General features: G+C 39.0%; 1 protein-coding gene across 6 annotated transcripts in view; it reads right to left on the reverse strand.

The window, feature by feature from the left end:
- Positions 1-212: 212 nt before the first annotated feature.
- The window catches only part of grin2aa (glutamate receptor, ionotropic, N-methyl D-aspartate 2A, a), a 304,643-nt gene continuing 278,864 nt past the window's right edge, over positions 213-25,991 (reverse strand). For 2 of the 6 annotated variants that reach the window (XM_072559998.1, XM_072559997.1), the window contains exons 13-14: positions 22,925-23,163; positions 213-6,721 (exon numbers count right to left, since the gene is read on the reverse strand). In XM_072559998.1, coding sequence (XP_072416099.1) covers positions 4,919-6,721; positions 22,925-23,163 — 2,042 coding nt within the window. In that variant the 3' untranslated portion in view covers positions 213-4,918. The remainder of the gene's footprint in view (positions 6,722-22,924; positions 23,164-25,991) is intronic. The other 4 variants (XM_072560002.1, XM_072560001.1, XM_072560000.1 and 1 more) reach the window with 4 other exon arrangements.

Consider the following 25,991-nt stretch of genomic DNA (forward strand, 5'->3'; position numbering starts at 1 on the left):
AGTAAGTCATCAGTGTAAGAGTGACAAAAATGTAAAGCACCTTGGGTTCCTAACATCGGGAATTCAACAAATCAATAAAATATTAAGACTACTAAGTTGCTCAGATTCACACTCTTTGTGTAAAGTATTTAGGATTCCAATGTAGAGACTAAAACAAGGAGACCATCAATGCAGAGAGGTTCATGCAAAAGAAATCACACTATTAAAGAAAATTAAGTGACTGTAATTTTAATTTTGATATAAAGTGGCAGAAATAGTCTTCCTTAGAAAAGTGATACTTTTACTTATTTACATTTTTACATTAGATTTCCTGGCACGATTGACAACTTATTTACATCAAATACTGTTGTGGAAACACTTTGAACATTCTATATCCATTCCAGTTGTAATTTCTACACATCTACAACAGAAAAAAAGACACTTATTACAGTTTTGAAGACAACCTTGGCAAATATTACAATTAGAATTTATATAAAGACCAAAACAAATGTAAATACAGACTTTAATATGCAGGTATGTTTGAAATCTATATTGTCACAAAGAAATAATTAGTATTTTCTCATCTAATGAAGGAATAGGCAGGAATCAAATTACTTTAGTACCAATAGTCAAATGAAATATTTTAGGGATTGGTAGGCAAGACGGGATGTGGATTCCAATGTTTCTACATTAGGGTTGCACACAGATATAAACTGGGTAAGCATCACACATACTTTATGGAATTGAAGACAACATGCACACATCCAAAGAACATTTCAAACCCCAAAATTTGGTTATTAGCTTTTAATTCACACGGTCTTGCAAAATATATATCTTAAGTTATCTATGTTTTTCCTTTCCAGTTTCATGTTCTGTTCCTTGTTTCTGTAGTTCTCATATAATGCAGCCTGCCATGTCTAAACGTACATTACTATCATTCTCTTCAAACTTACTTCATTTCAAAAATTAAGTTATGACTGATAGTTCTGTTGTCTGGAGAACACAAAACAGCTCAGATTTGTTTTATAAACCAGAAAACAAAATGCATATCGAACTAGTAATGTTAGGCTTAGGGTTGTGCAGCTTCCCAATTTTTGTTTTTGTCATCCAGGGATAAAAAACAACGCCAGCCACAATTTGTATCTGTTGTACCTGAATTAAACATGATGCAGCAATGAGTTTTCCACAATATCATGTTACTCCTCTAACCTTAGAAATAACCTTAAGTAAAAGGGGCTAATTATATAAAGGAAATAATAAATGCAATTCATATTTTTCTAAATTTATGTTGCAGACTATTATTATAGCTTCTCTATAAAATAGAGGTAAAGGTTCAGCATTAATGGGTATGGAAAAGGGATGAGAAACTACTAATTGCTTTGTGCAGTTGAAATGCACAATGCCTTGTAACAAAAAAACTGCACTGATTACCAATGCCTTGGTGTATGTTTAACCAGTTCTGTAAATGATTGTTTATATTTTCACTACTTTTCACATACACTACTACAATAAAAACATCTCTTGATTACAGCTCAGATATCACTGGTGTTTTCCATTATATATTTTAAAAAGTGTTCAGAGAATGATAAAATAATCAAGCTTCTCAAAGTTATTTTCTAAATTTAGTACAGCAATTAATTTACACTCCCATTGTGGCAGAAGGCTGAACTGTTCAGTTATCTGAAAGCTGTTCAAAATACTCTTAAGTAATGTAAGCATTTGTTCTGCTCTAGATTAACTATAACAAAAAATATAATTAAAAAGCAGAGTATTTATAAAAACTGGCAGTTACAAAAGGAAAATGAATGATTTCAGTATCATTGATTTTTCTTAGAAACTGAGAAAAGAAAATGCTGACATTAGATAGTTCATATATTGAAACAGTATTCAGTAAGTAAGGAGTAAAAGCTATTTAAATAGGTTACTACTTAAACAGTTTTATGAGAATATTAAGTAGGGACCATAAAGTTAGGCTCTACCTTAGATTACAGGTTAAAAGTGATGTAATGCCTGCAAAATTGGAAGTGGCGTACTCATGCACAACACGTTATTAAATGGCACTATATATATGCAGTGGATACTGGTAGGCTGTATATTAAATAGATTGACAGGCTACAGGTTTCAGTACGGGTTTAATTTGCTCAAAAGATCCCCTGTCAGGAGTAGAGAAGCTTGTTGAGATTCAGTGGAGCTCACTGTTTTGATTTTCGATAGAAATTACATTATTGCTTGAAATTGAATTATGTTCTAAGTGGGAAATAACATTGCATTGCAAACATATGGAAGCAATGCTGGAAATATATTCTGTCAGCTCATTTTGCTGAGGCTTTACTGATCTGGAGTATTGAAGAAGCCTTGAGAATTAATTGAAATTAAGCAGGAAATTTAGCAGGGCTTCAGAATTCCTACCAAAGGGTTGCTTAACAACCTTACAGCGTAGACGTTCATGTGGTACTTTTATTATTTTTCTTTCTCTGTCTTGCTCTTGAGAGTCTGTGAGGGTTTCGGTAGATGCTTGGAATGAAAGCTCTAGGAAAGGAGCATTGATTCTTTGAAAAGCTGTAAATATTGCAGCTGTGGGCATGTCAATGATCAGCTCACTTATATCACATGATGCAGAGGTGCCAGTGTTGGACTACCTGATAAAAGGACAACGCTCTAAAAGCTGGTATTTCCAAATAAACTTGTTGGACTATAACCTGTTGTTGTGTGATTTTTAACTTTCTATCACATGCACCACGTAGCCTGGCCCTAACCACAAGCAGAAAGACACTCTGCATTCACTGAGTTTTGAAGTCCTCAAAACTAACCATTTAGTGGGATGCCATAACTTCTCCACTAAATGGCAGTGAATAAGATTAATTGACTTTGGCACATTCCCACAGGCATTTCTGGTGACTAAGAAGACATAGACCATTATTGCTTTATTTCTATGGGAGTTTTTCTGCTTTAATATCAACAATTACGAGCATATTTGTTAGGTTTAAGTTTGCTTTTAATTTGGGATTTCCATCCTCAAAAACATTTGACTGATCTTTACTGCATTTGCTGGCAGATTCAAAATGGCTCCCGATGACCAATGGTAATAGGTAAGGCTGATCATTTAGAATCCACGCAATTATCACATGCCTAAAGATCACACTGCACCATATTACTGTTGGGCATTTTAAAGGAGCGGTCTTTTGGGCTAAAGTTAGATGCAATCCACAAAGTAAAACCTGTGGTCTGCACAATTAAATGAGGACTAACTGTGCAACAATATGCTGAGATGTTAGCTCATCATATATATTACTGATTACCTTTTCTTCATAATTTACATGGAGTACCTAAGCAATCTTTAAATTCACAGAATCAATCTGACAATTGTTTTCGTGATTTTATCAACATGATATTGTGAAAAAAGTATATCATAAAAATACAGGTACTTTTAAGCCTTAAATGGATATATTCAAGAGACAAACAATAATTTATAATTTAAGCATTTCACTGGTACATGAAGTCATAAGTTCCAGCCCTTTCAATGTACAAAATTCCCACAGAATGCTAGTAGTAATGGAGGCTCTTATTCAAAGCTGTGGGCATATTTCAATTTATCAAGCAGCAAAATTCAGCACTGGTAGAAATCTAGAGTTAACTGAAGATACTTACTTATACTAGCTTTAATAATTATATTTTTTTCTACAATGGTGACATTCTAATGTTTCTTGTCAGATTACAGGCATATCCTATATCCCTGTTTCCATAGTCAAAATAATAATTTCAAGCTTACATGATAAATATATAATACAATGGGAATATACTGCAAAGAGATGGAATAGCAGAGTCTTTCACATTTCACGTGTTGATGTCTATCAAATCTGGGGAGGGTTAAGCAATTCATTTGAAGTGAACCCCCAAGCTAACAGCTGAGATATTACATTTTATAACTACTGGGAGTTATAAGATCTATAATGTTCAGAAGCTCAAAATCCCTGAACTTCCATGCCGTGCATTTTGGTAGCAAAGTGTTTTTGTTTCTCCCCAGTGAGTAATCCATTAGTGTCCCCATTGGACTGCTGGTCTACATTGTCATCAGGTTACCAAACTTAACTAAGCAATAAAGGCTGGAACAAACTATTAGATGTCTCAATAGAGAATGTGGGTCAAAATATTTTGACACTTTCTACTAAAGGAATAATATGCTGATATTTATGGGATGAGATTAAAGTTATGATTAAGTCAATACTGTAATCCTCACTGTACTCTAATCTATTGATGTTCTCACAGGTCATTGCCCCAAAGATGAGTTTGAATAATGGAGCAATTGGCTCTACAATATGATTCATGCAGAGAACATTTTGGTTATTTTCTAACGGAAAAAGGATCTGGCTTCTCAGGGCCCCATTCCGTTTCAGAAAATTATAAAGTTTGCCATTAGCTGCTTAGCTCAGGGTTTCACTTTAGAAAACAGTTGATTTAAAAAATATCAGCAGATACAGAACTGGAGTACACATAATAGCATAGTTGCCAACTCCCTACATTTATACAGCAATATTGAGTTTGTCATCTATTTCTTACGTACTTTACATAACCGGAATTCTCCTAAGATTCTGTGACCTGTCTAGTGTGGTCTATTATAGATTAATGCACTGTAAAAGGGCGACATAAATTCCACTAGGTCATTTTATGTAGTCTTCATCTGCAGCAAAGCTAACCAGTTGGTATGATCATCAACATGTATCTCTTTTCTGTTGCTCCTTTGCCATCAGATAGTAGGAAAGGCCAGTCAGCCCTATCTATCAGAAAATAGGAGAAAGAAGACAATGTTAGCAACGACTATCTGGCAAAGCTGCCCCTTAATGTCTCCTAAGTTCCTATGTCAGAATGTTGGCAACTATGTGCATCACTAACTACAGCAAATGAATGGCATTAATGTAGAATTAGACAAACAAATGATGATTCAAACATCTGATTCAATACTAGGCATTTTTCTGTACACACATCTATTGCTGGAAGAATTCAAAACCCTGGGAGCATAGTAAATACTATTCCTGCTTGATACATAAGGCATAATATGTTCTGAAATGTACACTTCATTAGGAACTTGTCCATCTCTGGAGCAGTATGATGTTGTCGACCTAATAGATGATCTAAAGTGATTAGCGTTGCGTGCCTTTGATGCAGCCGATTGTTTATATATGTCAGAAGAACTTCGCCCGTGGACCAAATGCTGATCTTCACGAAAGGAATGCCAGAATGGATTCTCAGAGACATGGTCTGGATACAATGACTTACTCCGCTTGCTCTCTTCCAGATTATGGTCAAAAACAGAAACCTTGGTGCTAAAGAGTTTCTCTGGCTTAATATTGAATACATGTGCATAAGGGTCATCCTGAAATCTGTCCTTTTCTTTCAAGCTTACACTTCGGGCAGGCCTTCCAAGATCCACTTCTTTAGGGTTCTCAAGGATATTGTCAAATGAATGCTGTCTGCTAATCCTCAGCCTGTTCACTTTTTGCATGTTGGAGGCTTCAGAACCTGCCCAGTGGTGGACAAAGGATTCTTCAGGACACATGGGGCTTACTGGCTCTTGCAACATGTGATCTTCACTAATATCATACAAGTTTGCTGTGTGTACACAAGCATCACATCTGTTATACGGAGACCTGACTGAGTAGTGAGGTGTATAGTTTGGCAGCTTGGACAGGCAGCTTCTGCAGTGGGCAACGGGCTGTTTGTACCTATCATTGTAATCTACAGGGGAAAGATTTTTCTCCTTCAAGCTGTAGTGCTTATTATACAGGCTGTATTTATTTTCAGCATTGGTAAGGTTGTCCTCATTATGCTGAGGAGTCCTGTTTAGGTGCAGAACTGCTTCCTGTTTCCTGTAATTCTCATTCTGATCATGATACACCGGAGGATAGTCCAGATCCTCTGGAATTGCTACATTTTCTCGGTAATGATGCTGATCTGAATGATAACTGGACTCCCGGTCAGAATCAATGGTGTAGACTTTGTCACGATGGTGTAGCTGGCTCTCCTTTGCTCTAAGGTAAGAGAGTTCTATTTCACTGCAGTCGCGAGGATACTTGGCCATCATGGATTTCTTCTTGAAGGCTTCTTTATGTTTGTGATGCTTCTGATTGTTGTCAGGATCCTTGTAGGATGTAGTGCGGCTTGAACAATCAGACATGTCTGAATGGGCAACTTCCTCTGGAAGGTACCTCTGGTTTTTAACAGGTGGCTTGGGCTCTACATTGACACTTTCTACTACTGACCCCTGATTTTGCCGCAACGTTTCCACAGATTTTTTCCACAGCTGCCTCGGCCTGGAGTTAAGTTTAGGAGTATCAGAGCTAACTGCAACCTCCACGGTGTTGGGATTTGCTTCATTTAGAGTCAGTGGATGCTGCCCTTGGAGTATATAATTGTTACGGTTATCTTTCTGCCTGTTGACGTTAAATGTCATTATTTCGCCGGTGTTATCAGTGAAGCCTGTCTCCTTTGGTTGATAGGGCCTGTTGTCAGAATAGAGGAAATTTCCCTTTTGATCAACCACATCAAGCAGTAAAGACCCTCTTTGGATGAAATTGGAAGTTCTTTTAGGGGAGTTTGCTCTTGAAGCATTCAGATTTGACATATTGGCCATTGTTTTTGACGTGTTAAAAAGCCTCAGAATATTTGTTTGAGGACTGTTCAAATCCAGGTTGGGTGATTTCTTCTTTTCCTCATAGGGAACACCGTGTATACAGCTCCAGATTCCCTATAAAACAACAACAGAAAGGGCGAACAAATGAGCACAAGCTGCTTTGACACCTCATTGTGGAACTGCTGTGCAGTACATCAAACTACATTTTTCTAAAGCTTTTGCAACCAATGAAGCATCTAATGAGCAATATTTGATGCATGTATATCAACTGCCTGACTATATCTTTCAGTTATAAACTGTAAATACATACATTTGCATTTTTCAAATAGGATTAAAATACAATGCTTCCCTGTGGGCAAACAAATATTGAACAATATTATTGAGTGGTAAAGTAATGTGTTTTAAAGTAACAATCAAAATGCTCTTTTTTTCCTTTGAGATGTGACTTGGAGGGAGAATGGATCAGTTCCTGTCAGGCTGAATGTTTCTCCACTAGAGGGAGTTAAGCAATTACTTTAATCTGGTCTTTTAGCCCTATCTCCATTGTTAATGCGTCGCCCAAGCCTCAACTGAACAATTTCAATTCCAGTCTCTGGGGACTTGACTATGACTGGCTTTTGATATTTGTCTAACACAACCAAGAGACTGATTCCTAGTTCTGTGTTGGATTGCTGCTGGAGCTGAAACAAATAAATCCCAGAGGCACAGTCACATTCGGGGAAGATAAGTGACATTGCAGGTTCTAATTTTGAAACATAGAAAATAGGAATAGGAGTGGACCACTTTGCCCTTCAAGTGCGATCCACCATTCAATATGATCAAGGCTGATCTTCTAACTCAATGCAATATCCCCACTTTCTGTCCATACTTATACATTATAGTCAATGACCTAACCTCCACAGCCTTCTATGATAATGAATTCCACCCTCTAAATAAAGAAATGCTTCCTCATCTCAATCTTAAACGCTCTACCCTGTATCATGAGAGTTTGGTCCCTTGTTCTTATCTCCTTAGCCAAGGGAAATGTCCTCCCTGCACATAGTCAGGTTAGAATTTGATGTATTTCAATCAGATTCTCTCTCAAAACCACAAAGAATGTAGGTCCAATCAAACCAACCTTTCCTCATACAACAGTCCTGACAACCTGATATTAGCCTAGTTAGCCTTCACTACATTCTCTTTACGGCATTTATATCCTCTGTTAAGTTCGGAGACCAAAGCTGCACAAGGTACATTGAGTACAGTCTCACCAAGCCCCTGGATAACAGTAGTAAGACATCCCTACTTCTGAACTCAAATCTTCTTGCAATATAACATTTATATGACATTGGCAGGGTTGAGACATGCAATCATATCAAATGGATGAAAAAGTCCAGGGCTTCATTGCTTAAGCTGGATTTAAAAGATAAATATGGAATTTAAATCCAATGACCAGAAAAAGAGAAATATCTTTATTTTATTTTTCCATCCTACTATTTATAATTATGAATAACTCTAACCCCTCTGGCTTGAGGGGTTCCTGCATTGCTGCATCAGAAAAAAAAATTAACTTGGTTGAGGCTACCTCGGTGAAATAGAACATGCTATCTTAAATGAAAATGTTGCGTTTGAAGACATTTTGACTTTAGAACATGGTGTTAAATGTTATACAGTAGAATTCAATATTAACATCTACCTATCATTTAACTCTGTTGTCACTATTTACAATATCATATAATCAGCAGAACAAAATATTATCTCTGAAATATTTGAAAAATATATAGGCCTTACAAAACACTGGGATAGGAATCTTTACAATAAGAATAGATAATAATAGTTATCTTGGCATTGTTAAAAGGCAGTCACTTCATCAATAGATTTAGATGACAATGTAAGTATCAAGGTGAAAACTTCAGCTGTCTATGAGTACCACCCAAACCCAGATCTGACAGTACAGGCTCAACATTATCCTGCAGCATTGCTTAATTTTGAGCTGCTTCTTTTGCTGTCAATTGGAGTTGTCTTGGTAGATGCAAAACTGATATGGATCAGGCTGTTGATGCACAAAAGGCATTCATATCACAAGATTAACAGATGTGTAATCACTGCAAATTTACAAGTGATAATCAACAGTTGAGTGAGAAATAATTAACTCAACATGAATTATAGAAAATACAGATGTAGTGCAATCCTAGAGTGGTTAGTGTGATTGGTGAGCTTGAAATCTGGTCCGATTCTTCATTATCATACATATTTTTGCTTTTCCTATCTGTTGTGAAATATACATACATTATTGCTTGAATCCAACAGGAAAGTTCCAGTACTGAATAATAAAAAAAGTAATTAAGAACATTAAATGTTTCAACTAACTTTATAATTGCAGCATAAATGATGTCCCTGTGGAATTAGGAAATAGCATAAGGCAAAATAAAGATCAAATTATGCATTAGCTTTTGCGTTGGTCATATCAGAATTAGCAGCTCAGGGAGATATTATTGTTATTGAGAGGATTCAGAGGCAAATAATGAAGTTGATTTGAGTACCAGGAAATTAAGTTATGAACAATTTAAAAAGTCGATTTGCTTTCAATTGAAAAGTAGAAGATTTTAGGTGGACCTAACTAAAGTTTTAAGGGTTATGCAAGAACAAAACTGATCCAAACAACTTGTTAACTATGGCAGTGCGATAACTGAGGATACACAAATGAAGGAACCATGAACAAGAAGGAATGTTAGACAAACCATTTTCGCCCAAGGTTCCAGATGCACTGTGGTCTCCTTGAAGTTTGGAAAGACAACTGAGTGGACAGCAAAATATAAATTCAACATGCCCTTCTGGTGAATAAAATGATTGAGTGATGGGTATATTGGTTGTTCAATGGAAATGGGGCAGATGCATAGAGTCTAGTGCTTCTTCCCTGTTCTTAAGAATTTTAGGTCTTTTGTCTTTTATAAAGTATTACATTTCTGTGAAGCACTTTGGGATGTACAAATATATTAAAAGTACGATATAAATGTAAGTAGTTTTAAAATGACAGTGGTCTGGTCATGTGGATCAGGTCTGCTAGATTAAAGACAATAAATTAATGTTTCATTAAATATTTCTTAATATTTACTTGGCTTGCACCCGTCTGGCTGTGAGACATTTTGAAAGGCACTTTGTAAATTCATGTCTTTCATCCTTTCTCTACAATATAGAATAGCTCAACTGAATGTCAGGAAAAAAATCTGAGATCACCTATCAATCTATAATGTGCATCAGTATTTCCATTCATTCTCATCCATCTTTCCTTTGATGGTTGCTAATGAAATGCAACTTTCTTACAGAGAATTCGGCATTAAAAGACACACATAAATATCCAATATAATGACCAAGCTCATTTTTCTTAATAACCCTGCTGTCTACTCTGTCAGGATAAATGCATACTAGACGAATAATTAGTTGATTAAACCTAAGTGCAATGAGAAGATCAATGGAGACTGATGGTTCTGTATCACTAATGCAAGACTTTCTACATTATATTTTGCCAAGTGCGATATAGCTAATTGTCTTGCTTCTTCAATGACTCACTAACTCGATCACTGGTATTGCAGAAGAAAAACATGAGTCTTTGTTTGCATCACTGCTGTGAAACTTTGGATGGTCAACCTCTATCACTCATGCAAAAGATGCATGCTGGAAAGAAATCCAACTAAAAATAAACGGTCACTGTCAAGCCAAATTGCACAATCATATGGGTTTTCTGCTTTTTGCTCAATCTATGTTCTCAATTTTCTATTATTACCTAACAGTTCTGTAGTACCAGCACACTCTACAAATTCATATGGCATCACTTTTTCATAAACTGCTGCATTCCCATACATTCAACCTATAAAAACTAAGTAGTTTGAAAGTGTTTAACCTTTAACGCCTACAGCCAATAAGAATTTTTTTTAATGATATTAACATTAAAAGCATAAAAAGTTACTTTTAGATGTGTTGCATTTTATATGAGCTGTTGACCTGAATAGCTCTGTTGAAAATATCCCAAAACAGGAAATGTTCTTTTTAGATATTTTTCAATGTAATCACAGAAGTATTAGGGTATGGAAGGAGCCATTCAGCTTATTGTGCCTGCAAAGGCTCTTTTATCTATAACGCTGCTAACCTAGGAGCTGTTGATGAGGTCCATGAACTGTGAAATGACTGGTCATACTTTTGCAGGGACTGACAATAAATTTTGCTTTTGTGAAGCTACGACTCTCTGACAGGTAAGAACAAAGGGAATATTAAACAGCATCATGTGAGGGCACTTTCTAGCACAAGGTTTGCAATCCTAAACACGTGATGACCTTAAAATTAGAATTCCTACGGTGTGGAAATAGCTCAAGAAATCCACAACAACCCCTCCAAAGAGTAACCCACCCAGACCCATTCCCCTACCCTATATTTACCAACCTAGCCTATACATCCCTGGACACTCTGGGCAATTTAGCCTGGCCAATTCACCTAACTGGCACATCTTTGGATTGTGGGAGGAAACCCATGCAGACATGGGGAGAATGTGCAAACTCCGCATAGACAGTAACCCGAGGCTGGGATCGAACCCAAGTCCCTGGAGCTGTGAGGCAATAGTGCTAGCCACAGTGCCACGCTCAGGATCTTAGGATCTCCAGATATAATTTCTCACATCCCAAGTTAAGGTTGGGTAATTTAGGGAATTTATCTTTCCACAATTGCCCAGCTGAGGCTATAGTCTAATAGATGTTAGGATAGAGACCTTTCTCCTCAGGAGGACTGGGAGATCCAGTGATCCAGCTGATCTGGAAGGGCCATCAGCAGCATTTTTGGGAGACATCGACATAGAGCAGCTGGCAACACTTGTAGGGTGTCTGACATTAAATGTGGAAGATTTTAATCTTAAAAGCCTGCTAACATTCCCTATTATGATTCATATTCAGCTTTTCCCACTGCAGCACAAGATCCCTGAAAGTGCTTCATCCTGACTTGATTGTCATAAACTGGAACTGAGAGTAATCCTGCAGGAGGTTGCAAAATTATCGCTACTGGGGAAGGTAGGGTGTGGTGGCTTCATAGCTAAGTTATTTGATAAGCCTACATTCTTGCTGCTCCTGCCTGTATCTGAAGGAAGGTTGACCACCTGGATCAAAACCCGCCTGAAAACCAGCACAGATGGGAACTCAGTGGTAAGTCTTCTCATGCACTATTTTGGTCAAGGTACTGTCCCATTTTCTGTGTAAATAGGGCAGTAAAACATGAAAAAAATATTTCTTTGTATGCTTCTATCAAGTCCCCTGACAGTCACGTCCTTTCAAATCTGAAGGACTCAGCTTCTTCCACCAAAGTTAATGCATTTGTAACTGTTATTTCAAGATCAAAATACTGCAGAGGATTGAAGTAATCAGCGGGTCTGCAATGGAAAGAGAAACAGATTCAATATGAAAGGTCACAGACCTGATTTTGTTTCCCTCACCACTGACGATGCCAGTCCCACTATGTATTCCCAGAATTTTCCAGTTTTATTTATGACTTTTTTTTTAATCATTCTCCCCTCAGCCTTAGCTTCACAAATCCAGTAATTGAGTTCTCTGCCTTCCTTTCATGCTGACAAAAAAAATCTACATCAAAAAGCATATTTTATTCATTTTGTGGGATGGAGGTGGCAAGGACGCTGTCCAACATGTTGTCCATTTCCAATTTCCTCTCATCCCATCTCGGTTTCTGGGGTCAGAAATCAGACAACAGCAGGTTATGGTCCAACAGGTTTATTTGAAATCACAAGCTTCCTGAGCACTGCCCCTTCATCAGGTGAAATTTCAAGGTGAAGAGCTTGCCCACCCCAGTCCAACACCAGCACCTCCACGTCAGTTCTATTTCTGAAGTACCTCAACTGGTACAATGCTGCAAAATCTCTGCAATCTTCCACGTTTGGACTCTTGTGTCACCCCAATTTTAATCGTTCCACTTTCAGCATTATGCATTCAGCTGTCTTGAACCTAACCCTTCCTTAAACTCTCTTCCACTCTGCCACTCACACCTCCAATAAAACGTTATTGAAATTTATCTTTTCACCAAGTGGTTGATCCCTCATCTTTATATCACCGTATCAGACTTGGTGTCAGACTTTAATAACTCTCCTCTGAACAAATTAAGTTGGGGGATGTTCAAGGTGCTATATGAATATAACTTCAGATTAGATTACTTACAGTGTGGAAACAGGCCCTTTGGCCCAACAAGTCCACACCGCCCCGCCGAAGCGCAACCCACCCATACCCCTACATTTACCCCTTACCTAACACTACGGGCAATCTAGATTGGCCAATTCACCTGACCTGCACATCTTTGGACTGTGGGAGGAAACCAGAGCACCCGGAGAAAACCCACGCAGACACAGGGAGAACGCGCAAACTCCACACAGTCAGTCGCCTGAGGTGGGAATTGAACTCAGGTCTCTGGCACTGTGAGGCCGCAGTGCTAACCACTGTGCCACCGTGCCGCCCCAAACTGTTTCTTGCAGTTGATAATTAATATGTTCTGAAAGAATGTCTGTGACCTAATGAAGTGAGGCAACAGGCAATGGATATTAATTAAGGATTAGTTGGACATGAATTGGATGTGTAAATATGAGGAGCCAGCAATCAATAGGGTATGAGTTTCATGGAGGACAGTTAACTGAAGTAAACTTTTCATTAAAAAAGTGTGGACTTGGACTCTGTTGAAAACAACTTCCTTCCGGTGTATAGTAGTTGTTATCTATTACAATATGAAATACTGTTCAGAAAAAAACAAACATGATCTTGTGATTGAAAAGTACTTCATTTATATCAAGAATTGCATAAATTGACTGTCTCACTCAAGGCCATTAAAGTTATTGGAATTCTACCTTTCTTATTGATTTTCTAAAGACTTTCTTGTCTACCTATTTGTAATGCACTTAGGAAAATGGTGTGCAGAGAATTAGTCAAGTTTCTGGGTCAGTACTATGCTACACTTCTCCCAGTAGTTCCTTGTTAATATATTTATCAAATAACATTAGAGCTGCTAATTTGTCAGGAATATTACATGAAAAGTGTTTTTGCATCGTGCTTAATTGCATCTACACTTGCAGCCAAAGTTACATGAATTGTTTCAAACATTCAAGTCAAATTGGAAATTTGATACGAAAATTAGGAGCTATTAGATTAACACTGATTGAAAACACTGACATGGTTAAGCATATTCTTAATATAAAAAATCACAAGTGACTCATTAGAAACTAATAAATATGGTGTGTGCTTTTTTTCAATAATTTATTTTTGGCTATCGCGGACAAGACCAGAATTTATTGCCCATCTCTAATTGTTCTTGGAATTGAACGGAGTCCCTTCGATCAACGTGATATTCTTTCTCTCAGCTGTTTTACACAACTGGGTGGATGTGCTATTTCAGAGGGCAATTAAGAGTGAAGCCTGGCCTCACCTCTAGGCCAGACTGGGGAAAGATAGCAGATTTCCTTGCCTATAAAACTTCAGTGAACTAAATGTTTCCTTCTTCTGAAATAACAATCCTGTACTTTCATGGTTAGGACTATTGACATGAGTTTTTAATTCCAAATGTATATGATTAACTGAAGTCATTTAACTGAATTGCATATTGGCCCTGTGGTTTAGTAGATTAAAATGCTTGCCTAGGAAACAGGAGACCCTGAGTCTGCCTCTCAGCAGTATCTCAATCTGTTTCATTGATAAAAGGATTTAAATCAAAACGAAGTTAAGTGTTTTCTGATGTCAGGAGGAAGCATTTCAAATGACATGCAATGATGAAGGAAATTGAAGCAAATGTGCAATCGTTAATGTGTAAGACATAGATTTAATTATTATAGGAAATGGTGGTGTACTTCAAGTGTCACTAGCAATCCAGAGGCTGAGGTCAAATCTAATTGGTCAGGATTCCGGTCACATGGGTTAAAACCACACGATGGCAATTGGTGGTATTTAAATTCCAAGGAGATGCTGGTACGATAATTGTCCAATAAATTTAATGTTGTTTTGACTTGATTGGATGCAGGGGCTACAAGATCGACGGGCAAACTAACCATGGTACCATGATGCTGGAAGCCATCCGAGAGGGATCAAGTTAACTGGAGGTAGTGAAGATTACTGGTAAAACTCAGCAGGTGTGTGGGGACAAAGCAGAGTTAACATTTCGGGACAGTTTTAACCAATAATCACCAGATTCGAAATCTGCCAGACCTGCTGAGTTTCACCAGCAATTTCTGTTTTTGCTTTGGATACTATTGATAGCTACTCCAAATCATTGCATGCCTTTTTTTTCACTGATGGACAAGACAGTGTTGTGTGGCAGACCTCACATTACTCAAAGCCTTTTGTGCTCCTGCAAAGGGTGATGTTAGAGGTAATCTAATGTACTGACAGACAATTTAATTATAAGATGCAGATACTTCAGTTTAAAGTAATTTCCTTCCATTGTGCCAGAACAAAAAGCAAGAGAAGTGTGCAAATCTTGAATACTTTCTGCATTTCTTTCCACAACGTTTCATTTATTCTGTGATAAATGATGTATTCTATTCCAGTGCTAGTGTTTGTAACCCAACAATTCATTAAATCATTGTGACTGAGAGTTTGATCCACGGGTTGACATGATTCCATTGAGAAGCTGCATCTACATAAATATTCATAATGAGACTACAAATCTTTCCTCATTCTTTGCACTCTCCGAGTCACTGTATGCAGAAGTACTGGCGATTGGCTAAATCTATAGTTTAGCACAAAAACCAGTTTCCACCTTTCTCTTATGGATTTTTCCCTGTCAAGCAATCATCCACTGGGGCAGAAACCAGCACTTTACATGCATGCCACCAAGCTAACCAGTCAGCCTGTGAACATACTACAGGGGCAATGCAACAAAAACCAATACCCAAAAATGGGGGAAATAATGGGAGGAACATGATCAAAGTAGTGTCAGAGAAGGAGACTATGAACCCTGACCTCTGCAGTGGCCACAATCCCTAAAGGCTTTGAGGCTACAAGTGGACATCTAGGGATAGGCATAGCCGCAGGACAGGGAAGTCAGTTGGGAACTATGCCCCTCTCCACAGCTCAGGGCCTGGATCTGCTGATGGCTACTTTAGCCTGGTCAAGGAGAGGCCCTCTGACCTGCCAGATCCCTCCACACAGAGTGACCAAAGACCAGGAGTGTGGGACTGTAAAGTAAACAGAGGAACAATAAAAAAATGTTTTATTACGAATTAACTAAACCAGGAGAGCAACTCCTACAACCTGCAATGTCCATAGACTTCATAGTACCACAGAAAAGTCAGTTGGACTGTCCATGAACCACCTAAACCTCGAACTGTGCAGGCTAATTACGTGCAACATCTTCCACCCCCAGATCCCTGATGGAAAGTGACAGGAATCCTGCGTAGAGATCCTCCACTCAGGACTCCTCAAAACCAAGTTCTTGATATTTTAATCAACCTGTTCAGTAATCTTACGACCTCTAGAGCAGGTGGGATCTGCTCCAGGCTTCTGCATGAAAGGCGGGGACACTACCGCCACATAACAGTCTCTCAATCAACTCTGGACCTGTTCTGGTTTACCCTTTAAGAGACCAACATTTCTAACATTGATGTCAAGAGGTGGAGACCAGCTCTTCTACATATAGATCTTCATAAGATGACCCAAGCAACCAAAAGCTAGCAGATGGGCACCTTTTTATTCAGGTTGTCGATGGAGGTGGGGGGCGTTGAGGAGGTTTGAGGGTCAGGAAGGTGGCATTGGAGCAGTGTGGAGGCGAGAGAATGGGAGTCAGGGCACATGAATAACCTCAGGTGCAAGCTTGCCAGAACCACCAATCGAGAAAAATGTACAGAGCACACAGCACAATGCATTAGCTGTGCTCACCAATTGGCAACTTGATGTGTAATAGTCCAGATATACATAAGTTTAAATCCATGTGGTGTTGGAGCATGGAGACCAACATAGAGTGAGTGGTCACTTCCATCAACATGAAGTTGGGACCCAACACAATGGAGCATCTAATTTCTCTGGTACAGAGCTGGAAAGGTGGACATTGGTCTCAGCTCCTTGGGAGAGGAACCTGAGAGAGGCATTACGTAGGCCACTGTGGCCTGCTCTTGTGTCACAAATCTTACCAGTGACCTCTTTAGTGTGAAATCACTAACTGGCTCAGATTGCCTCAGTGTGTCGGCAAGCCCACAGAGTTCAAAGCTGCTTGGAGCCTCCCACTGTAGCCATTTGAGTGTTGTCAATGGAAAAATCAGCTTTCCACCTCCCAACCTGTAATCACTGGGGAAGCAGCTCACTGGCACTCAAGGCAAATACTCAAGCTTTATAGAAAAGACAATCCAATGGAGTTTTGACATTGGACTTTTTATTGTCTTTGAGTGTGGTGCTGGAAAAGCGCAGCAGGTCAGGCAGCATCCGAGGAGCAGGAGAATCGACATTGCAGGCATAAGCCTTCATGAGGAATGTCTCATTCCTGATGAAGGTCTTATGACCAAAACATTGAGTCTCCTGCTCCTCGGATGCTGCCGGACCTGGTGTGCTTTTTCAGCACTACACTCTCGACTCTGATTTCCAGCATCTACAGTCCTTACTTTCTCCTAGTTTTATTGTTTTTGGTGTGTGAGCTAATATTTACACTGAAGTGAAGGCAAACCCACAAAACTGCAATGAAGGAATACATTTGGATGAAATGACGATGGTGGTAAGGATTGTGAAACTGTTGATGTCCAGTGCAACCTCGGTTATCCAAACACCAATTATTCAAATTTTGGATTATCCAAACAAAATCTTAAGGTACCAATGCTTGGGTAAACTGTGTTATTCGAACATTCGGTTATCTGAACAAAGTACTCCCTGCCTGTATCATACGGATAATCAATGTTGCCCTACACTGAGGATGGGACGGTCAGATTAATGTGATTTGCTCTTGGCTGATCTGCTCTTTAAGCAGTTCTCTGGCAGCTAAAGACACTGTGGTCAATGCTGCTTCTATAGCTCTCCCTCTACGTGCTACTCTGCTACCTCCATTTACTTCAGTAGCACTTCTTACTGTTTCGCTGATAACAGTAACTGGATCAGAGAAGGTCACCAGGCACAAGCATTGGATAGTAGATGATGATAAACCTGCTGTAATGTTGGACTTTACATTTCTTTATTTTTCTAACTTTTTTCCTAAGAACTTGTACTGAAGAATCTGTACCTAAGATAGGGCCGGAGGTGGTGACTTGTAAACTTTGCATTGTACTCATTTGAGTACATGTATCAAAAAAGCTGATTCCAATTCAATTCAATTCAATTTGAGAACACCTTTAGGTATATATGAGCATACAAACATGAAAGCAGGAACAGACTGACCACTCCATCAGTCTGTCTCATACAACTGCAATGTCTTATGCATTGACATGAGGGGATTTTGGGAGCAGAACATTAATAATAGCTCCAGTCTGCCAGAAATCTAGCCACTTTTAGTCTTGATCTAGTTCAGTGAGGGAGGACAAATGGCAAAGTATACTTTGTATATGAGGAATTACTTCATTTACATATTAAGGTGTACGGTAACATGACAGTGGCTGTTTGCAGGTGTATACCACATCATGTAAATAAGCATCTATTTTTATTGGAGGAATGATTATGCAACATGGAAAGGGTACAACTAATTCAGGTAAGTAGATCTCAGCCATTTGTTTTTATTTTCTTGCTGAAACTTATGCACATAAGAATTTTGGTGCTAATTGTTATAAATCATTTATGTTTTGCCACAGAGGATGATCGCGTTTGCAACAACGTTATGCTACACTGCCTTCATTTCAGCAGTCATTAATCAGAGGCTTGAGTATTGTACTGCTCTGTCACTGGGACTTCAGACTCATGTCTACATCATGGATTTCTTTCCTCCTTTAATTCTTTCTGTGTCTTTTTAAAGCCCCAACTGTTTTGGTCATGGTTGTGGAGGCCAGGTCATTGAATATAATTAAGACAGAGAGAGATAGGTTCTTGATTGCAAAGGGGATCAAGAGTTGTGGAGAGAAAGCAGGAGGATGGAGTTGAGAAATTTATCAGCCATGATTGAATGATGGAGCAGACTCGAGAGGGCTGAATGGCCTAATTTCTGCTTCTATGTCTTAAGGTGCACTGTGTTTATCTCACATGGTGCTTCAGATTTTACTGCCCCCTATTGTGAAACTATTAACTATCCCCACTGGTTTGTATATAGGTAACAAGGTGACACCAGGTTCATAAAGGGGAGCTAAGGTGTGCCTGCACAGGGATGGGTGTGGTAGTTAAAAAGAATGTTTCCAGGCGAAGACATTGCATGGGGCATATATTATCATGCACAGGGATTGAAGTACGATCACAAAAACATAGAAAATAGGAGGAGGAGGCCAGAAGTTCAAACCTCCGATATGATCATGAAAGATCATTCAACTTTGACCCCTGTTCTCACTTTTCCCCCATACACTCTGATTGCTTTTGCCCTAAGGACTATATCTGACATAACCCCATGAAGGCTGGCATCCTATCACTAAGTCACCCTTTATTTATGCATGCATAGTACTTGACACTGATCCAGCTAGCTCCTGGAGTAAGCAGAACCTCTGACACTCCTGTTTACATCTGTCAGCCAGGACTTTTGTCTGTTGAATTGTTCTTGTCTCTCTTTGGGCTCTATCTCTACCTATTGTTTACTCCTTACACCCTCCCTCCTTCTGCTTAAAAAAAACACAACATTTTCCTAGTTGTCCTGAAGTAGGACCATTGAACCAGAAACATTAACTCTGATCTCTCTCTCTCTCTCTCTCTCTCTCTCTACAAATGCTGCCAGACCTGCTGAGCTTTTCCAACAATTTGTGGTTTTGTTTCTGATTTCTAGCATCCACAGTTCTTTCATTTTTTATTTAACCCCAATCAGGGATCTCATGTTACTATGAGGTCCACCTGGCTGACCTCATTGCAATCACTAAAATACCACACCCCTTCTTAGCCTCAAACATGTTCCACGGCAGAGAATTCTACAGACTCATCACTATCCAAGTGAAGCAATTTTTCCTCATCTCAGTCCTACATGGACTAACGCATATCCTTCGACTGTGCCCCTTGGTTCTAGACTCCCCGATCATTGGGAACATCTTCCCATCTCATCCTGATGAGAATTTTAATAGGTTTCTATTTTCTAGAACCCCATTCTTCTAAACTCCAATGAATAAAATCCAAACCAATCCAGTCTCTCTTCATATGTGAGTCCTGTCATCTCAGAAATGAGCCTGGTAAACCTCAACAACTAGTCAACCCCAACAATGAAGTGACAGTCAAAATAGTGCGAAGTATGAAGAAAAGCAACAAAAAATAGGATTATGCATGGTGAGTTCTGTTATGTAAACTCTACATAAATGACTAAATGACAATTTTTTAAATGGCTAAAATTTCTATATTTTGATGCAAGTTCTGTGATTCGTGTGTGTTGAGAATGAATTTTGCTACCAAACTGCTTTATCAATAACCCTCCCTCCATCATAAGGCCAGAAGTGAGGATGTTAGCTGATGATTGTACAATGTTCAGCACCATTCATGGCTCCTCGGATACTGGACAATATTCACGTTTGGGTTGACATTTGACAGGAATAATACATGTCACACAAGTGCCAGCCAGTGATCATATCTAACAAGAGAGAATCTAATCATCGTCCCTTAATAATCAATGCATTATGAGTAGAGAATGTCTTTATTATCATCATCCTGGAAGTTGTTATTGACCAGAAACTGAGCTGAAAAAGCCATATAAATACAGTGGTAGGTTAAAGGTTAGAAATCCTGCAGCAAGTAACTCAACACCTATCTCTCTAAGCCTGTCCACCATCTACAAGGCAAAAGTCAGGAGTGTGACTTGCCTGGATGGATGCAGCTCCAATAACATTCAAGAAGCTTGACGCCATGCAAAACAAAACGACTCACTTGATTGGCATCATATCCTCAAAACTCACTCCCTCCACCAACCACACTGAGTGGCAGCTGTGTATGTCAACTGTAGGATGCAGAAAATCTTTAAGGCTCCTAAGACAGCACCTTCCAAATTCATGACCACTACTAGCTAGAAAGACAAAGACAGCAAATACATGGGAACACCACCTTCAAATTTCTCACTTGGCTTGGAAATATATCACCATTACTTTACTGTCACTGGGAATTCCCGCCCTAACAGCATTGTGAAAAACCTACAGTTCAGCATGACCTTATCAAGGGCAATCAGTGATGGGTAAATAATGATGGCCCAGCCAATGAAACCCATATTCCCGGATGAATAAATAAAGCAATGACACTTACGCATCAACTCAATTGTGTCCACATGTCTTACACAGTAAAATGTTCTAATATGGGGGACATTTAAAGGAATGTGGAAATTGAATCAATAAGTACCTTTAAAAGGGAATTGAATATTTACTTTAAAAGCAATCCTTTTCAAGGGAATGAGATTGAGTATACAGGACTAGGCACAGCACAACAAGTTTGTATCTTGTTTCCTGTAAGTTATATGATTCTAGGCACGTTGTAGTATAGGATCCCCCATGTATGTCATTTGGTGAGATTTATGGGGCTGGAAGAGGAGTAGGAAGCTTAACTTTCAGTTTTGGAAATCAGCTGACATATAAAATGTGTCGCTGATTGAAATGTTTTGTATCATTGCTAGACGTTAAAATTACCCACTTTGTGTAATAACTGTTCTTTTTAAAAGTACAATGTCACATGTTATTTCACTTTCAGTCTGTCAGCTGACTGCCTTAGCACTGGGTGAGATTGAATATACAGCAGTATTTGCAATTAAGGATGATTAATTATATTGCCTGAAAAATGATTCGATTAGGACTCACTTCTTACCAGGACTGGAGATTGTAGCAACAAGGAGAGATTGGAGGGGTTGGGAATGTTTTCCTTGGAACGGAGAGGAATTGCAGGATAATTGCAGGATACAAAATTGTGAGGGGTAGAGATAGAAGGAATCTGTTTCCTTTGAGAGAGCATTCAAACATTAGGGGTCATAGATTCAAGACAATTAGCAGAAGGATTAGAGGACACGTGAGGAGACACCCTTTTGGGTGGCATGGTGTCACACTGGTTAGCACTGCTACCTCACAGCACCAGAGACCCAGGTTCAATTCCTGCCTCAGGCAACTGTCTGTGTGGAGTTTGCACATTCTCCCCATGTCTGCGTGGGTTTCCTCCGGATGCTCTGGTTTCCTCCCACAGCCCCAAAATGTGCAGGTTAGGTGAATTGGCCATGCTAAATTGCCCGTAGTGTTAGGTGAAGGGGTAAATGTAGGGGAATGGGTCTGGGTGGGATGCTCTTCGGAGGGTTGGTGTGGACTTGTTGGGCAGAAGGGCCTGTTTCCACACTCTAAGTAATCTAATCTAATCTTTTTATGCAGAGGGTAGTGGTGTCAGGAATTCACTGCCTTACTTGGTGGCAGAGGCATAGACCCTAAACTCTTTTAAAAAGAACCTCAATCTGCACTTTAAGTGCCATAAGATGCAGGGCAATGGCCATGTGCAGAAACATGGGATTAGAAAGGTATTTGGATGCCTTTGGGTCGGCATGGATGAGATGAGCTAAAAGGCCTCCTTCTCTCTTGAATCATTTGTGTGGTTTTATGGTTCTTCTAAAGTTGTTGTCAAAGAGTGGGGTGCTAAAATACAGCCGGTCAGACAGCATCCAAGGAGCAGGAGAACCCACGTTTCAGGCATAAGCCCTTCATCAGGAATGAGGCTTGTGGACCAAGGAGGAGCTGAGAAATAAATGGGAGGGGGGTGGGGCTGGGGGGAAGGTAGCTGAGAATGCAATAGGTAGATGAAGGTGGGGGTGAAAGTGATAGGTCAGAGGAGAGGGTGGAGTAGATAGGTGGGAAAGAAGATGGACAGGTAGGACCTGTTCAAGAGGACGGTGCTGAGTTGGAAGGTTGGGACTAGCATAAGGTGGGGGGAGGGGAAAGGAGGAAACGGCAGGGGAAATGGGGAAACTGGTGAAATCCACATTGATCCCGTGTGGTTGGAGGGTCCCAAGGCAGAAGATGAGGCATTCTTCCTCCAGGTCAGGTGGTTAGAGTTTGGGGATGGAGGAGGCCCAGGACCTGCCTGTCCTTGGCAGAGTGGGAGGGGGAGTTGAAGTGTTTGGCCACAGGGTGGTGTGGGTGTCTTCTAAAGCTGGGTGCTTGACAAAGTATTCTTACATCATAAAGTTAGGATTCAAATATAGATAAAGGTTAGAGAAAAGAACCCAGGCAATCAACGGGCATAATGAGGCTCCATCTTTTTCTTCACTTACTCTGCTGATTGAGAAGAGAAGGCCTGGTTTTCCAGTGCAGGTTCCCATGAAACAGTGCCTTAGGCTCCAATAGAACCAGTGCTCCCACACAAAGGTGATCAGGCTCAGTGCCATAGCGGCAGCCAGCATATAAAACACGCCCGCCATGTTGTCAACATCCAACTGGCTGCTCATCACTTCATTCTTCTCATTGTGACAGATTCCAGTCAGCCACAAACTCTCCAGCTCTTCCATTTCACCTGCACATGAAACACAGATCCACGCAGATTCAATACATGAGCAAGTGACATCCACAAAGCAGTGCCAATGACAGTTACAGCTCCTAATGCATTGTTTCTCAAATTGAAGGAGATGTGAAACACAATTTACCATAGATATTGATTTGAGATTAATGGAGAAAACTGAGAAGTGATTGTAGAAAAATTAAATCACTGCTCCCCATTTTAACACAAAATGAGAATCAGGAGGATTGAGTACACCATGGGGCTGAAGATTTATAAATATATACTCTGGAACAGAAGGCTATCTTTGTTAACCTCTCCATTGCCACAATATTGCTAAGTACTTGTTTACTTGTAATGGAAAATGTCCACCTATCCAACAACACATTAATTTAATAGCAATGTGTTAATAATCGCCATGGTTTTTCTTGACAAGTATTAGCTTTTGACACATTATATGTATATAAAATTATTTATCTACCGTTTAAACCTGTCTAAAATAAATAGTAAATGTGCATTAAAACAATACAAAGGGATTCACAGAAATATGTTGAACAATTGCACATTAATATTTACAGACCATCACTTCAAGACCAACAACTCCAATGAGATAAATGGGTCAGAGTTAAATCAACAAAATGTAGAGATCATACAAATCGGCAACAAATGAAGCCTTTTTAACAATGCAGCTTACAAATTATGGTATCATACAAACAGAAAGAAATGGTGAGATTGTATATTTGTTACACTCGTAAAGTGGTTACTATCAAAATTAACTAAATTACTAAATATGCTTTCCATATCAACACAATATATAATCCAAAAACGTTTGTGTAGATTTAGCTGACAGAAAGCTCTTTCGTCCAATGTTTAAACTAGTTGTCAATTTATCCAGTTTGCTATTATATTAAATAAAATGTAGATTCATATCTCAAATCGATTTAACTGCTTTTGCTCCCTATGTTCCTTACCAGCAAAGATGTTGTCTTGAGATTTCTTTTTAAGTGCCTCAAGGTTGTAGCAAACTGGACTGATTGTGAGTTTTATAACAGTGAGTTCTAAAGTCATCAAGGTTAACTTTGACCACTTCCCATATTAGAAGGGAGCTCCAAACAATATTGGGAAATGTGAAGCGAAAACAGGCAACAATGAGCACACTCATTTTCCAAAAGCAGCCAGGAGAAATAAAATACTTAATAATTCAAAAACTTAGATCATCTGTATGAAGATATGTATGTCAGTGAAAGACAAAATTAATGTCAGTGCAGCTTATTATTTACATTTCTGACTCCTTGTGAAATGGGAATTCCTACAGACAGCAAGGATGTATTCTCAGTTTGATTTAACCTAAACAGAGAACATTCAGAAACATTATCCTTTTAGGTGCATCATTTCTCACTAGGAAAAAGCAGAACTCAAGAAAAAAATGTTTTCATTTCAGTCATTATTCTTAAAATCAGAGTTTTGAATAATGTCATGAACATGAAATCATATCTGCATACAGTTTTGTAACCAGCGATTCCCCATACGCAAGGTTTATGAGCTCAGTGTGCCTCTGTGGGTAGCCATCAAGTAAAAGGCTGAAACTCCACAGGGGAAGGAATATCAGATAGATAAGAGTTGCTTCTGCCTGTTCTTGCGTACATCCAAACTCGTAAATTGATCACCAAACTAGTTGATTAACTGCAAAATGAGATTTTAATACCTTTTCTTAATAACAGGTTTATTCATGGAATGCAGCACTCCATAAACCCATTGTCTACCTCCCAATAGTCTCCCTTTACACTGTTTTAGAGCCAAATCAAGCCAAAGTAAAAGCATGGCAGCACGTTAAGACGTCATAACCTTTCTTCATGCTATTTTGGTAGAAATGATAAAACAAATTAAGTCAAATGTCCCTTTAAGGGAGCACAGTATTTCAAGATAAAAACACAAAGAAAGCTTGGTAAATCAACTTAAAATTTGGTTTTATGAGGTGATAATACACTCCAGCTCTTACAGTGCCTACCAGTTGTGGATGGACTCCAGCATAACAATGGAGATCGCACGCAGCATCTCAAAGACCACCCAGATGTAACCACAGCAGACAGCTAGGAAGTTAGCTCCAAGAACCATCGTTGCCTGGACTTAGCAACAACCAAGAACCTGAGCAGACCCATGAGAAATGGCCTCCATACTGGGTCACAGTCTCTCTTGTAAGTACTCTAAACACTTAATTAAACAATGTCCTTCATTTGTGTATCTTAGCAATATAATTAACATACCATTAATGAAAACAACTGGTTCAATAGCATAATAAAAACCAAAAGAACAGCGGATGCGGTAAATCAGAAACAAAAACAAAAATTGCTGAAAAAGCTCAGCAGATCTGACAGATCTGTACAGAGAAATCAGAGTTAACTTTTCCTGTCTGGAGTTCAAAGGAAGGGTAACTGGACCCAAAATATTAATTCTGATTTCCCTCCATAGATGCTGCCAGACTTGCTGAGTTTTTCTAGCAATTTTTGTTAACAATAGTGTTATCGCTGAAGGCTTTGTCACCAATTGGGAGATATGTTAAATAAGTTTCTGCTTCATTATCATCCATTATATATTGCAAACAATCAAACTTACCCACTAGCCAATACCTCCTTAATCTATCCCCATGAGTCAAGACTGGAAGGTTAAAGAATTAAAAGATAGTAAGGAGTAAATTAAGCCACTATTTTAAGTCGAGGTGTTTGCAAAGAATGGCAACTGTCTAGAAGCTTCAAGATAATCATTTGCATTATTAGTAGTGAGGTATCTCACTCATTGATAAATGTTGCCTTATCAATGTCCAAGTTCCAATCCAAGTCAGACAAAGT

Source organism: Chiloscyllium punctatum, chromosome 40 (genome assembly GCF_047496795.1).
Source record: "Chiloscyllium punctatum isolate Juve2018m chromosome 40, sChiPun1.3, whole genome shotgun sequence".
Classification (NCBI taxonomy): Eukaryota; Metazoa; Chordata; class Chondrichthyes; order Orectolobiformes; family Hemiscylliidae; genus Chiloscyllium; species Chiloscyllium punctatum.